This window comes from Diorhabda sublineata, chromosome X, assembly GCF_026230105.1.
Source record: "Diorhabda sublineata isolate icDioSubl1.1 chromosome X, icDioSubl1.1, whole genome shotgun sequence".
NCBI classification, from domain to species: Eukaryota; Metazoa; Arthropoda; class Insecta; order Coleoptera; family Chrysomelidae; genus Diorhabda; species Diorhabda sublineata.
The window spans coordinates 7,988,357-8,004,751 of record NC_079485.1 but is presented as its reverse complement, the minus strand read 5'-3'; the positions used below and the strand labels follow the sequence as shown (position 1 = coordinate 8,004,751).

Below are 16,395 nucleotides of genomic sequence, written 5' to 3'. Positions count from 1 at the left end.
CGGATAATTGAGCTTAAATTTCTATTGGTAATCGCAATCTGAGTTCGCTAAAATATACCAAACGGTGATTCCTTTTCTTCACTTTTAAGAGGCACTACCTAACAAAAAATTATATAAAATTTTATTTGATTATATTTTTGGAAACATTCTCAATATAATAATTTTTCAGGCTGGGCTAGCAGGTGCTTTCGCCAATTTAACATTGGGCAAACCAAGAACACCTGAACAACAAGCCTTAGATGACCATTTAAGGAGACAGGGCTGGGAAGTAGGCAATATTGATTACTTAGGAAGAGATTCATTTGACAATATATGGAGCAAGATCTGTGAAACATTGTCTTTGGCTCCTGAACCAGGTTTGGTGTAGTACCTATTTGTAACTTCTTAGCTAGCAACCACTTTCTTTCTGAATGAAGAGAAATTTTGCATGCAGATTATCTCCATTTTTATTTTTTATTAAATATGCTAATGTTAATTTTCGATTTATTTTGTACAATTTGAATAATATATTTAATGAGTATTGTTTCAATCTTACCAGACACTAAGCTTCTTCCTTCTGTCAAACTGTGCTTTCTATAATCTATTTTAGACTTCGCTATATTACACTATTGGCAATTTCTTGCTTGCTGATGCTCCTAGGCTTTGCTATGATTCATTTGGGGATATTAATTGAAACTAATTTGAATTTTTGGGAAATTTAGAATCCACTCCAACACCAATTGAAGAAAAACTTATTGATCAGCCAACACAAAAAGAAGCTTCGCCCGAAAAACTTAAGGAATCGACAATATACAAAGAAGCTTCTCCTAATAAAGGTGAACAAACAGCACTCAGCCAAAAATGAAGATAACCACGGACCTATTGCTTAACTGCTACAGTTTTGCTTGATTAATGTTTCCATTCCATACATACATTTCGTACTTGTAATAGGTCCATAGTCTGTGTTTTTACTAAAAGTTATCATCTAGATTTACTGTTGTTCAAATAAAGAATGTATTTTTAGAATTTTTTGCATTAACAAACCCCCCAAAATTTAATAATGTATTATTTTTGACAAATTTAGAAAGCACACTATTAGAACTATTATTGTTATAACAATTACACTGTCACAATTGCTTATTAATGTAATATTGTCAAAAATCAGCAAATAACAAGCTTAGTCATTTATTTGGTTTCATGAAATACTAACAAAATTAAACAATTCAACATGTGATAAGACAATTTTTCAGCAAAAACAGCACCATTGCTAGAACCAGATAAAACGGAGTTTTCAGTAGCTGTACCTGCATCCCGAATTGAATCTAAAGAAGAAAATAAATTAGAAGCTACCGCAGAATTACTAAGTGACAGAACTGTACAAGAAAACAAATCTGCCGCTACCTTGGAGCCTCAAGCCGTTCCTGAAGTTTCCCTTCCTATTTCTAACATTTCTGATACCATTACTCCAAAAGTAGATAGCCCTACGACAACTGCCCAAGCTGCAGTAGATAACCCTACTGCAACTTTCCAAGTCGCTCAGGTACAAATTGATGCAAAACTAGTACAAACCTCCGACATCGCAGAGCCTTCTCCTGAACAACAAGAAATGGGTAAACAGTTACCTGAACCCTTGAAATCTACACCTCCACCAGCAACTACAGAAACAATTTCAAAACCAGTTGATAATTTATCCGATAAAAAAATACCCATAGCGTCAGAAACTACACTATCCTCTCTTATAGAAACTCAACCACAAAGTCCAGAATCACCTAGAGCTCAAGAAGTAATACCAGAAGAAGCTTCTAAAGTCACATCTATGGAAGTTTCCAAAGATGTTCAAGCCAAAGCTTCCGAAGTTATATCTGTCGAACCTGAAATAACTAAGTCTGTTGATCCAATTAATCAAGAAGTTACAAAAGCAATACCCACTGACGAATCCAAATCTACACCAGCTGATAGCTTCAAAGTTACACCAGCTGATAGTTTCAAAGCTATACCAGCTGAGAGTCCCAAAACTACACCAGCTGAAACCTCCAAAGATACACCAGTTGAAAGCCTCAAAGCTACGCCAACTGATAACCCCAAAACTACACCTGAAGAAATAAAAGTTAACGTATCTACTGAAATCAATTCAGTAAAAACTGCTCCTGTCGAAATACTGAAAACCTCACCAGCAGAAATATCTGTAGATACACTAACAGTTGCGCCCGTGGAAACTCCGAAATCTCCACCTAAGGATCCTCCCAAAGTTTCATCAACAGAAACTATAAAAGATGCACCAAAACCCAAACCTTCTTCGACAGAGTCCCTCATAGCTAAGCCATCGGAAATGTCAGAAACGGCACCAATAGAATCAGTCTCGACTGTACCTGTTGAAACTTCCAAAGCTACTTCAGAAATTCTCGAGTCTGTACCTGTAGAAACACCCAAATCTACACCCGTCGAAAAACCTGATTCTAAATCTGTAGAAACATCTAAATCTACACCTACAAAACTTGCAGTTACAAGCACAACCATGGATGCTTCTGTGAAAACTTCAAAATCTGTACCTACAGAAAATGTTAAGGCCGTGCCAAAGGGAACTCAAAATGTTGAAACGGCAGAAGCCCCAAAAGGAGAATCTAAAAAATCAGAAGAATCTGTACCCAAGAAGGTTTCTAAAGGAAAACAAACACCTGAAACAAAAGAAGTTTCCAATCAAGCGAGGCAGAAAGAAACTACTAAACCACCAGCATCCAAAGTGACGGAGCCCACCCCTCCAACAACTCCTGGATGTCCAACTCCGCAATCGACAGATCCTGCTTCATCTCCTCCTTTTTCCAAAGGAGGACTGCAAGTAGAAGGTAGTGTGCCAAACACACCCCCTGCACAAGAAGCGGCATCAGGGCCAACGCCTCCTCCTCGCAAGAGTGCTAGTGCACCAAAGAAAGCAGCAAAGAAAAAATAAGAACCTATTTATTACATTTTCATTATTTTTATCAACTATAATGTTGATATGTACTGAATTTTGTGCCTTAGAGTGTGATCAGGAGCGTTATTCTATTTATTTTTTTTTTAATTGGCTAAATTAATTTTTAATGAAGCTGTTTGTTTAATATAAACAATGAATATTCTTTGGTTGTTTTATTTAACTGTTAGAATAGTATATTACACCATTGAAAAATGCACATGCAGTTAATGATTATTACTTCCATTCAACTCCTTAGTTTTTAGGCAATGCCAATTCATCATTTGTTGCTTATTGTACAGATGTTACAAAAAATTATCTTCAATATAACGTTTTACTGCGCGTTTCATATCCATTTTCAAATCTAAATTTTTCAGTTATACACATATAAGGTGGTATTATGAATCGATGTATTTTAGGTTTAAAATAATATTGAAGTTATTGCTATACATAAAGAATATATGTGAGTATCAGTGACAAAGAGAGAAACTTTTCCAGGAATTCGTAAAAAAAACTCAAGTTCATATATACATAAAAAAACGAACCAATAATTAACATTTCATATTTCGATATTAAAAGTTGTATTCAAAACAAATATATTAGATGTTGCAAATTTTGTTTTTAGAAATTTTCTGAATTGAGGACTCATGGAATATGAACAGTAAACTATTAACAGAATATTAAGTAAATGTCAAGGACTCATAATAGACTCAGATTGTAAATGTGACAGTTTTCTTATGTTGCAAACTTTTTTAGAAGGATAAGAAATGAACATTTTTTGTTGTAATTTCAAGAAAAATAACAGAACATTGTATAAGTAATAATATATTGAATAATGATTATGATTAGATCACAAGTAAATTTTAAAGTAGTAAATAATAAAAAAGACATTTCAGTAAAAAAAATATTTGATCAATCAAATTTCACCACTAAGTAATAAATAATGAGACACAACTTAACCACCATGGATATCTATCATCAGATCAGATTGTTTATAACTACAAAAGAGCAGTTGGGCTTTTTAAAAAATCATTTTCTTTCAAATATCTTACAAATTCATTTGATAGACTAAGCAAAACAATTTCAGCTGTTTTATTGGTAGAAATAATAATTTGATGAGGAAATATCACCTTCAATATAATTCTAGCGGGAAACTTAAGATGATTACTGATTCTCTGTTTAGTGATATATTAAGTCAAATTTTGTTAGATCTTATATTTAGCTACAAATAAAATTGTAAAATTAATAAAATTAAAAATAAAGATTTTTCTGCATATGGGAATATCTGCAATCTTTTTAAGAAGTTTCAATTAGAATTGAATGGATACCTGCAGATTGTCTCCTTGTTATTTATTACTTAATGTATTACTCAATAAACAACACAATATTTGCTAACGTTTATGTTTGTGCTTATGTTTTCTACTGGAAGAAGTAATTTCTGGAGAATGATATCTATTTGATCTAGAAGATCCAGGACTAGCATGGCGACTTCTTGCTGGTGAAATAGGCGATCTTCTGTGTTTATTACTTCTAGATGGTGGGGATGGTGGAGATAGTCTATGTCGTTTAGGAGAGTATTTGCCATTGGAGTTTGTAGGAGAAAGAGAATCTTTATTTTTGCGGGAAGATCGAGAAGGCGAATGTCTTCTTAATCTTAATGGACTACTGGGACTAACAGCCCGTGAGCTTCTCTTGCGAGGCGGAGATCGACTTTTTGATCTAAAATTTAAGTTATCCAATTTGTTAAATATTGAACATTACATAAAAATGAAGCTAGAGACAAAAATGTCAATGAAAAGTTATAGTTAATTATTTTTAAACTTATATTGTTACCTGTGCCTGGACGTTGAACCACTTGAAGAGCTTCGAGCATGTTTTTTACTTTTTCTAGAAGTACTACAACATCAAGCAAAATATGAAGTGAATCTGTTTACTATTTTTTTAATAAATTTGATAAAGCATTACACCAGAATGAGTCTGATAGTGGAGTGATTTTCAGATATATCTGTATTAATTGAATTTAATTGTATTTAATCAATTTATTATTCGAAATCAATATTTCTTTTCATAAGGAACTTTTTATCATTTTTTGTACATTCAGTGTCAACCAAATCGCAATGGTGATTGTACATTCAAGGCAATATATTTAATGAAATAGATAATAAATTCAAGTTTTTATTACATCTAAAAATCATCCCTTGGAAAAGCAAACTTTTATTTTCATATTCACTATATTTTTTCTTATTCATTGGTAATACTTACAGTTCCTTATAATAAAATTCGTCATCTGAACTATCTCCTGTATGTTTCTTCTCACTTTTGTGTCTTTCACTTTTTGGAGTCTTTTCACTTTTATCCTTTTTTTCTTTTTCAGATTTTCTAAGTAACTTTCTTCTGTAATGTTCTACTTGTTGGGGTAGAGTCCAGCCACTTTTCAACTGTCTTTGTCCAGACTCTAATTCATCTTGATACTGAACTGCTCTTACTTCTATCTCTCTTAGTTTCTGTCGTTTTTCTTCAGTCATATTTCTACAAACACAACAAATGATCGTATATATTATCAATTTTTTCCTTATATGAATTCCCCCAATAAAAAATAAAGACTCTTGATAGATTTGTTTGAATTAGTTCACACATATCCAGTAAAAAGTTTTTTTATTTTATAAGTTGAAAATAAATGTAATTTACCCGCTAAAAATGACTAATAAATAATAGTAACAAGTATCAGTAAAAATATTTGTATACTTCTATTTACCTCACATCTGTGTAATCATTATAATCTTGGTTATCATTAGAACTTTCTCTGCTGTCATCTTGACTGTTTTCTAATAAATCCCATTTACTAGTTGTCATTGCTTGCGCCTCAACTTGTTCTGGATCTACGGTCTCCCATTTAGATGTTATAAATCCAGATAAAGTTGAATCCTTTTTTGGTTCTTCTTGTATTTCTTGACCTATATTGAAATAAATATCTATATTTTAAGTCATAGATTTCAGTGGAGACACCTTTCAATAATTGAAGATTAATGAATATTACCTAACATTGAGAAAATAAAATTCACATAATGGGCATTGATAGGGACTTTTGCACATCACAATTAGGAATAAAAATTAAACCAAATATGCTATTAGTAATAATGTTAATTTACTGAATAGATTATGTGGTTTTGATTTTACTAAGCAAGATTGTGAAATGAAATAATTAATGACACAGCACTTATAGGCGAAGTTATCAACAATAAGGTATTTAGAAAAAAATTCCCTTTGATTCCATTTTATAAACAACTTCTCTAGAATAAGGCAGGTAAATACTGGAATAGATTTTTTTTGAGATATAGCAATTTTAGTTTGTAAAATCGTCATTTTTTTTCCTAATGCCCACTTGCACCGTAATATCTAATCCAAGTTCTAAAATTCAAACAGCGATTTAAATCATAATCGTTTGCACAGTATTTTATGAGGTTCAAGTTGAAGTTATGTCACCGATCTGGAGAAATCAAATGAATTGGCACAATCACTTATCTTCTGATGAAAAAATACAACTAATTAATATCATCGCAAAATTCAGAAACGTTATTGAAAACAAGGAAACGAACAAACATACAAATCAAGAAAACAACTCGGCATGCGAGACTTAATTTTTTAAACATTTGATATCTACATACCATGGCAGAAGTAGCTCTCCCAACATAAAAGTAAAAACTAAAAACCCACATAATGTAAGCAGCAGCAAATTATTAGAAATTAGATAAATGAAAATCAGCTGATTAGAAAATGTATTTATGATTAGGTATTTTCTGTTATTTTATTCTATATTTTTCTGCATCAACCTGAAATAAGCCTCTCTAATGCATGTTTTTCACGATACATATATCCAACAAACACTTACAGGTTATTAGCAATCCCTTCAATCATACAGTCAAGTAACCAGTAACGAAGAAGTAGACCATTTAATAAATTTTATACAGATTAAAAAGAAATTATTGAAACTACTTGATCGATTATCTGATTTGCTTAAAAATTGGAGGAATACTCATACACATGGCAATTGGTTATTTCATATAACAATTACTTATGATTTTTTTCATTTTTTTATTGTCCCATCAATGTAAATGGTTACATCAGCAAAAGAGTGCAAAATAAAATGAAATTCGTGGATAATTTCTATAGAAAATTATGAGTTATCCAATTAGTTCCTCGACAAGTGAAAATTCTGATATATAGGAGAGTTTTTTTAAACTTCACGATACGAATTGATACAATAAAGAATAACATTATGAATTCAAATTTAACATAAAAAAAGTTGTTGTGGAGTTCTGTACAATTAAATGAAATTATCTAGTTACTTCCTTGGAATGAGTCCCTATTCTGTATAATAAATGTATGGATCAACTACCAGTAAGTTTTTGCTGGAATACAGCTCTTTGATATTCATTGGAAAACAATATAATCATTATAAAACAAACTGATTTTAAACGTACATACAATCATAGTAGGGATTTGATCCCAGTCAATTTCCTATTATCTCATCGTAAAAAATATGGGAAATTGGCATAAAGGAACAATAGACCTCAAATAAATAGAAAATCAATAAAATCCCATTATTTACAAGTAATTTCCTTGCCAACGTCAATTTGAAATCTACCCAGGATCATTAGATATTACAGCGAAAGCCACATATATTAAAATATAATAAGAGAGTTAATGTATTGAAGGCGTGAAATCAATATGAGACTATACTCCATTTGCTCCAAAATGTTAATAATTGTTGGCTTTTATATAAAAAGGTAAAATTATCTATATTTGTACAATGGTAAGTTCTGTTATACACTCTTGGGAAATCCCATATCTACAATGTACAGAAAACCAATATCACCTTCATATATATCTTCTACCGCTAAGTAAACCAAAAGAATGTCTTGTTACTTATGATAGAAGAGACAATGATATTGTGTAATACTATAGGATAATTATTGTTTCTGCTGTGTTTTTCAACACAAAATTACCTGAATTATAGGTTAAAAACTGTTTAACTAAAGATTAAATTAGTTTTGGGGGTATAATTTAATGATAGTTTAAAGACTTTTGAACTTGGTTTAAGACACTCTGCAATTCAAAAAACAGAATCAAGCCAGGGTTAGAATTTAAACCATTGTTAATCTTACGGTGCCAGTAGGTACCATAAGTTATATTATGAAACAGTAATAATACCATCAATATCCAATTCATCTCCATCACTTTCATACTGCATCATGGCTGTTTTCAAAAGTGTAGCTCCATCCATAGGAACATCTTCATCAGACTCTTGAGGATCTAAAGGATTCCCATCAATATCCTCTGTAACTTCTTTTTGTTCTTTTTCCTCCTACCAAAGCAAATTGCTATAAATTATATGTACTAGGTATAAGAAAATGTAATATAGGGTGAAATGAAGATATTAGTATTTAATAGTTTAAATTTGATCAAGAAAAAGTTATACGTTTATTTGCTCTTCTGTTTCATATATGAGAAACTATCAGAACACTATCAATTCTTTTGATATTTGAAGGGATAAATAAGTTACAGAGTTATTTGAAGTTAAACAAGCACTAATAACAACTTCTTATCCACCTCTTCCTTATTTAGACTCAAAGAAGCTGAAACATTTGAATATTATATTGCTCACAGAGAAAAGTGTTTTGAGAATCAGTTTCTCTCAAAATGGAAATGTGAATTTTGATTATTATTATGTTTCATTTAATATTTCCGCCAATTTAACTGTCTTACCTCCTCCACTATGCCTAAGAATATATTATTTAATTTGGACATGAAATCCTTTGGATATATTGTATCTTCCCATGCTTTCAATGTCCTTACAACACGAACTTTAAAACCTTCTGCTTGTAATCTACCTTCCAATTTGTCATATGTTTCTTTTAAATATTTAAAAATTTCCAATAATTTATTCTCAAATCTGTAAATAATAGAATATTGACTAATAATTCTGATACATATTTATAAAAAAACTATACTGGGTGTCCCACGACGAGTTAAAATTATCTGTATATGGCAAAATACTTGAAATGAAAATTTCTACGTTTGGGTTTTCGGATACGGTATTTTTAACTAAAATATTTTAAAAGATGGCCGACTTCCGGTTCTACCGGAAGTTGACTGTAACTTTGTTATTATAAGTGGAACACCCCGTATATTAATACATTTTTGAAATCTATGTAAAATTTTAATATACTTTTCTCTAAAAATTTTTTTCCAAAAATGCATATTTCTCGAGTTATTAATGAAATGGTTTCTCTTCGGTTGCTTTTAGCAAGGTCAGAAGTATTTGAATCTATGTTAAAATTTTATTTTATTTTATACAGGGTGTGTATAAAAAGTGTTCAAAGTTTAACTTCATAAATATCAAATTTTTTTATTTTTTTAAATAGAACCACCCGGTTTTTTCTATTTTAATGCATTCAGGGGTAAAAAATAAGGCAAATTAATGTATACTTCCTTTACCTAAACCTTACCGGTATCCACATATTAAATATTTTCTGTAAATTTTTAGAAATGCAGGTGTGATCTAAATTTTATTTTGACCCGAGAAATAAAAAAGTATTTTTCTTTACCTTGTCAAGGTCTGTGAAAAAGATCAAATCAAATTGTATTTACTAATCCTGTTCAAAATTTTAGTCGTTTCCGAGATATTTGAGGTTTTAAATTATTATTGTATTTTTTAACAAGTTTTAATTTTTTATGAATACTTTTAGTAGACTTTGGAATAAATGACACTTATTTAACTGTCATTAGTCCATTGTTGATACTTTCGAAAATAGTTAAAATGGCTCGTTCTCAATTTAATAACGAAGATTAGGTAAATTTGCTTTTAATACATGGTGAATGTGACAAAGTTCTTACAAGAACATGTACTTTAATTGCTGCAAGATATCCAGATAGACCACGACCAAACTCGTATACTGTTAAAAGAATCCCCAACAATTTGAAGCTATGTGGTTCATTTGAAGCAAAAGTTAATCGAATTAAACCAGTTATTGACAATAATAATGCCGAAATTAATATTGTTGTTTATTTTACTGCTTATCCAGAAGCATCAATATGTGTTGCCGTAAGAGATCTTGGAGTAAGCAAATTGTCGATTCACCGTATTTTACGAAAACATAAAATGCATCCCTATTCTTACAATTTGTGTCAAAATTTGGAAGCAATCGATTTTATTAAACGAGTGGAGTTTGCTGAATTTTTAATAATAAAATGCCAGGAAGACGAAGATTTAAAAAAAAACATAATTTGGTGCCACGAATCGAAATTCACGAAAAATGGATTATTTAATAGACACAATTCCCATTATTGGAGTCAAGATAATCTTCATTTAACCAAAGAACGTGCTTTTCAAGATCTGTGGCAGTTCAATGTCTTTTGTGCTATTAGAAATAATCAAATAACACTTCACTTTTATGAAGGGAATTTGAATGGTTAGGAAACACAATCAATTAATTTATTCCTAATTAATAATGTAAAAAACACTGTTTTTTGTATTTTTTACAATATTTTTGGATTTATTTTCAAGTGAGATATCTTGATATTTTAAGAAATTTAAAACAAAATTATTTAGACCGCTTGCCACCAGACGAATTAAACAAACTTATTTTATTCATGACGGTGCTCCTGATCACAATTCAATCGTCATAAATACATTTTTAGAAGAGCAATTTGAAGACAGGTGGTTAGCAGTAATGGTCCTTTTCGGTGGCCCCCTCGTTCTCCCGATATAACGCGTTTAGATTTTTTTATATGGGGTCACATAAAACAAGCCTTAACAACTAGAGAAGATTGTCAGCTAAGAATTCGAAATTCCTTCAATTCCCTTTCTGAAATGATAATAAGCCATACGACGAATGAAGGTGCACTGAGAATAGTTGAAAAAGGAATTGAAGTTCAAGGAGCAATTTTGAACATTTACTTTAAATTTTTAAGATTAAAGACTATTTTCCTTTGGCTTTACCACAAATGGTTACACAAATATTTTACAAAAAAATTATTAACCCAAAAAGTGTGCATTTTTCGAAAAATTTTACATAGATTTCAAAAATGTATTAATATACAGGGTGTTCCGTTTAAAATATTGTAGTTAAAAAGATTGAATCCGAAAACCCAAATGTAGAAATTTTCATGATTTTACTATAAGTATTTTGCCATATACAGATAATTTTAACTCGTCGTGGGACACCCTGTATATCAATATAACAAATATACCTATTGTGTTGAAAGGTATCAAGGCAAATATATGAATGCACATAGCGGACCATATATTGATAAATACTTAATGATCAATCAGTGGTGACAGTTATGATGCAAAGTGTGAAAGATAATAATGAAGCAAGAGCATCACAAGAATTTATTTCAGATTTAGAAATTATGAAAACTACTTTCAAATTTTTTCTATATGTAGATATATTACTTACGCTTTTCTGAAGAATGAGGCTTTATTGACTTTTACTTGACAATTATGTAAAATATCTGAAATTAAATAAAGTCTTGAAACTTTTTTGGTTAAAGCTGTTGATTCATTAGATAGCGATTCAGCTATACAATCTGCGATTTCCTCAGCCGCTTCACTATGTTCAATACAAAATACCATCACTTCCCCAATTTTATTTTTTTCAGGGCTCAGTTGGCGAATTAAATCTTCTAATCTATCTCTCTGCCTAGAAAGTATTTTAAAGATGAAAAAGTTCAAATAAGATATCTGTTCTTAATATCAAGTATAATCTGTCACTTCTTTAAACATTACAAGTTGACCAAATTTATAACTTTTATTGGGTCAATATATTACACTCCCTAAATTATGAAATCAATTCAGTTAGCTATTTTTATTATTTCTTCAAATATAAAAATTTTGATGTGGTATTTTTGAGATTAATTTTGGATTCCAGCAAGTTTGTTCCTTTCAAACAAAATTGGTTGGCTATTTTATTGTTTAAAAAACTATTATTATAACATACGATTTAGACAAACTTCCTTTTGAATTTTCTTTGGATTCATCTTTGTTAATTAAATCATCGGGCATTCCATTAGTGTAGCAATTCATTATAGGAGGTTTCCATATAGATCCATCTAAAAATAAAAAACCGTATTACTGTAATATTCCTTAATATGCAATCTATGATCTGCCCATACCTTTAAACATTCTGAATTCTTTTTGATTCCATTCTTTTTGAGAATCTCCATGTAGAATCGAATATACCTTCCACCTGTAATAAATGTGGGTAGGACTTTGATTTTCAAATAGGAACCTAAAAAAATTTTTTAATTTCAATCTGTCAATTATATACAATGGAATGGGATAAATAATTGCATTTTAATTAAAAAAAAATTGCAGTAATTTTGATTGTTATCAGTAATAATTTATAACAGGTTCATACCTAAATTGAGGATTATTTATTTCTCTATTCATAATCATAGCTTCAAACATTGGACCTTCTCTTACAACAAACTCTACCATCCTATGTATCAACATAACAAGATTCCTATCAGTTGGTATAACAACTTTAACAACTGCTCTAGAGAGTATATCATTAAGTTCTTCCTGGGATTTTGGTAACACATCTCTATCTTTAATAGCGGGCTGGGCATTAAATGGTAAACCTGAAGGAGGAGGTGGCTGAGCAACTTCTAGCAAAACTGGAGGAATGTAAATGGGATGTGGAGGGATAATCACAGCTTTACCCCAACCAAGTTTCATTTCATAACCCTGAATATCTTTTCCATTTAGATTCTTTAATGCCCTTTCTCCATCTTTTCTGGACATGTAAGCTACAAAGCCACAATTTCGTCCTCTTGCTTTTTCCTCATCAGAACGAGGCCACATAATTTTTATACTAGCTAACGGACCATACCTGCCAAATAATTCCATTAACTGCTGCTCAGTAATCTGGAAAAAAACAAGAGGAATATTATTATATATCAAGCTCATAGAGTCGTTGAAATAACAGATTGCGATGGAATATGAGATGTATAGACATAGATTTCAAAATAGAATAGGTATTATATGATGACTCCATTTTTAAAAGCAGTTTCACTCACTTTTGGATTCAAATTTCCTAAATATAAATTTGTAGTATTTGGATCACCGGTATCAAAAGAACCTACATCACCACTTCTCATTAACAGATCTAATTCATTTTCTATGGGTGTTCTGATAACACTTTTGTACTTGTGCCTCTCCTCCCTCTCTTCATGTATTCTAAAAAGAAAAATATTGTTTAACTGTATATAGAAAATTACATTGAAAAAATTTGAGTTATCTAATATATATTTTTGACAAATAATTCTGATAATATTTAAAACAATTTAAGAGATTATATCTACATAGTTTTAGTCACTACTCATTGATGATGCATATGAAAAATTTTCTATACATACTGCCTTAGTTCCTCCATAAATGATTCAAGATTACTTTTAGTGACTGGTTTTTTCTTTCCCAACCTTTCAGGTTTTTTATCAGATGATAATAACTTTGCATATGCTTGAGCACGCTCAGCAGAACTCATTTGCTCTTGAGATTGAGCTATCCGTGAAGTTGGTTTATATAATTTACCTTTCTCCCTTGTATCTTCCTCTGAAAAGTGATTTTTATCAATAGATAACAAATATCTTGAAAACAATACTGTTGATATTTATTGTTTAGTACAACTAAATACACAGGTGTTATATTTAACTACATACTTCTAGCACCAGCATCATATGTTCCAGCTTTAACCCAAACTTTAGAACTTCCATTTATGGGAGCTTCTTGAAAAGTTTCTACAAATTCTTGGAAAACCTAAAATTAATGGATTGAAGGTGTATTATGTTTCCATATACATTAGATAATATATTTACATGAGCGGCTGCCTCTTCCTCTTCCCTTTTTCTTTGTTCTTCAAGTTCCCGTTTAGATAGATTTCTTTTGCCCATAGTTCCAATTGAAAAAGCTTTCAATTTTTGTTCAGCAATATTCTGTAAAAATAAAGGTTTCAGATATTTGAGGTCTTAGTTAAAAGCTTGTCTTACCTTATTTTTATCGGTCATATCGGTCCTTTATTAAATGTAAAATGGAGTGGAACAGATTTACTTGCTATTTATTAAAATTTTAAAATATTAAACTGCATTTATTTTTTTTTCCATATAGATCATTATGAGTTATATTTCCACTGTAAATAATTCAATAGTATTTGCTTCTGTCAAACACGAAACCATTTTGGATGAACTGTCAACTGTCAAACTCGTTAAAAATAGAAAAGTGGTCCACGGCAATTTCACATGTAGTTTGAAATCGGTTTGTTCGATGACGTAATAAAGCTGAAGGTAATATTTATTTCAACATACTATGAATTCGAGAATAAACCACAAGTTGATCCATATCAAAAGTGCGACAGAAAAATAGAATAGGTTAAAAACCATGAATAAATATGACAGATCAAAAAACGATTCAATACAAAAACAACTACTAGCTATATACCTTTACAGGGACCTTGCTACCAATTATCAAGTTATCTAGTAAACACAAAATATAAAATATTACTATTTGAAAATGAATTTTTTTTTACATCCATTTTAAGTAAGCGTTTTGAGTTTGAAAGGATTTGGAGTGTTTAAAAGTACTTCAAAATCCAATTCAAAATTTTCTGGCAACATAGCTTATTTATTTACAAACAAATATAAACACAAGCGAATGAAGGGATACACAAAGGGTGTCTCATAAATAATATTAGTTTGCATATGTGAAAATTCCTACGTGTCAATGTAAACATGTCGTAATTTGTTAAGACTAGTCTCTAATTCTATTAAGAGTACAATTGTTTTACTTTCTTTCAATTCATTCTCTCTTTCATTATTGACGACGCAGTACGTTTTTACAAAAAATAGTATGTAGTGGGATAAATATGAAATTCGTGTATTGCTAAGACATTATCTGAAACAAAAGTTTAGGGTAGCCGGGACGACAAGGAAAATATGTAAAATTAAAGGGGAAGACCCAGTTAATGAGCGAACGGCACAGCGTTGGTTTAATCGTTTCAATAGTGAAGATTTGACGCTTGAATATCACTCGGGCTCAGGCTGTCTACTTGCGTGGGATATTGAAGTTAGAGGGCAAGTACTACCTGATTATCGGATTCCTTTGGACCTTCTAAAGATACCATATATCGCCATTTAAAATTTTAAGATATGATCTATAAAAGTTTTCGATTAGTGGTACACTAATTCACCGAGATTCAAGTGAAAATTTGAATGAATTTATCTAAACAACCCGAACATGGAAAATCAGTAGTTAGACAAAGTCTTGTTTTGCAACTGGTCGAATTGTGAAGGTTTATTATACTTCGAATTCATTCAAGATGGTCGAGCTACCAAAATCGAGGTATATAGTGAACAGCTGAGGTGAATGTATCAGGCTTTATCGAAGAAATATCAAGGTTTAGTCAACCGAAAGCGGGTTCTCTTACAAGACAATGCTAAACCAAATACTGTTAATGTTACGCAGAATAAGATCGAAGAACTTGATAGTGTTGAGCTCCTACCACACCCAGAATTTAATCCCTACCTTGCATCGTCAGGTTACTATTTATTCAGATTCAAGGGCGAAATTTTTGTATGGAAAAAATTATGGTCCGTTGAAAATGCAGCGCGTTAATTTTTTGCATCTAAACTGAAAGAATAGTTTTAACTAGGTTTCAATGAGCTTGCTAAACAATGGGTTAGAGCTATAGAATACAATGGGCTATACTTCGAATATTATTTTTGTATGCTTATTCAATAAACAAAGTAAACATTGGAAACCTACATTATTTAGGAGACACCATCTATAATAAGACGTTAAGAAGAGAAAAGCTACAAAATTGTTTTATTACGATGCATGAATTTAAGTATGAATATACGAAATTTTTTAAAAGGAAACGAGTTGAAAAACAATAGTTTGCAACTAAGCAATTTGAGGAAAATATACAATTCTGTTTTATGAATGCAAATTAACCATGTAGTTGTGAAATAACACTCGTTTTGTTGTATATTGAAAACAGAGAGTTTTCGTGGAAATAGTGACAACTTGTATTTCCATATTCATGTTGTTACAATCTTCATGTCTTGAATTGTGAATGTGAAATAATGTAGTAAAAATGGTCAAAACAGCTCCGAACGAAGAGACGCATTTCTGTAATAAACGTTTTTAAAGTTAATATTTCCATTGAATTAGCTATTATCTTTGAATATATTTTTAGTTTATGATAATTTCTTTGAATTTATTTTATTAGTAAAATGATTGCTTCATTGTGGATGAATAAAGATAATTTTTTATTTCTCCGACTGAAAAATTAATTTTAGGCACAGTCGTGCCGTTGATAATAATATTTCACTCCTACACAATAGTTAGATAAAAAATAGAAACCGGAAGAAAGAATATCAATTATCTATTTAAATATTCAGTTAATTAT

The 16,395-nt window shown here is 30.7% G+C and overlaps 2 protein-coding genes across 5 annotated transcripts in view; one reads left to right on the top strand and one right to left on the bottom strand.

The window, feature by feature from the left end:
• The window catches only part of LOC130451224 (proteoglycan 4), a 28,979-nt gene extending 25,793 nt beyond the window's left edge, over positions 1-3,186 (top strand). Inside the window, exons 8-10 of one of the 4 annotated variants that reach the window (XM_056790106.1) lie at positions 170-356; positions 702-815; positions 1,230-3,186. In XM_056790106.1, the coding sequence (XP_056646084.1) occupies positions 170-356; positions 702-815; positions 1,230-2,926 (1,998 nt within the window). In that variant the 3' untranslated portion in view covers positions 2,927-3,186. The remainder of the gene's footprint in view (positions 1-169; positions 357-701; positions 816-1,229) is intronic. The other 3 variants (XM_056790108.1, XM_056790107.1, XM_056790109.1) reach the window with 3 other exon arrangements.
• Positions 3,187-3,735: 549 nt separating this feature from the next.
• LOC130451223 (U2 snRNP-associated SURP motif-containing protein) lies at positions 3,736-14,192 on the bottom strand. The gene is made up of 15 exons (XM_056790105.1): positions 13,979-14,192; positions 13,808-13,924; positions 13,652-13,748; positions 13,349-13,544; positions 13,010-13,169; positions 12,349-12,857; positions 12,104-12,219; positions 11,929-12,040; positions 11,389-11,631; positions 8,693-8,879; positions 8,138-8,291; positions 5,682-5,880; positions 5,189-5,455; positions 4,760-4,822; positions 3,736-4,645 (listed from the first exon to the last, which is right to left on the bottom strand). The coding sequence occupies exons 1-15, from the start codon at positions 13,994-13,996 to the stop codon at positions 4,318-4,320; spliced, it is 2,766 nt and encodes a 921-aa protein (XP_056646083.1). The 5' UTR covers positions 13,997-14,192; the 3' UTR covers positions 3,736-4,317.
• Between the last annotated feature and the right edge of the window lie 2,203 nt (positions 14,193-16,395).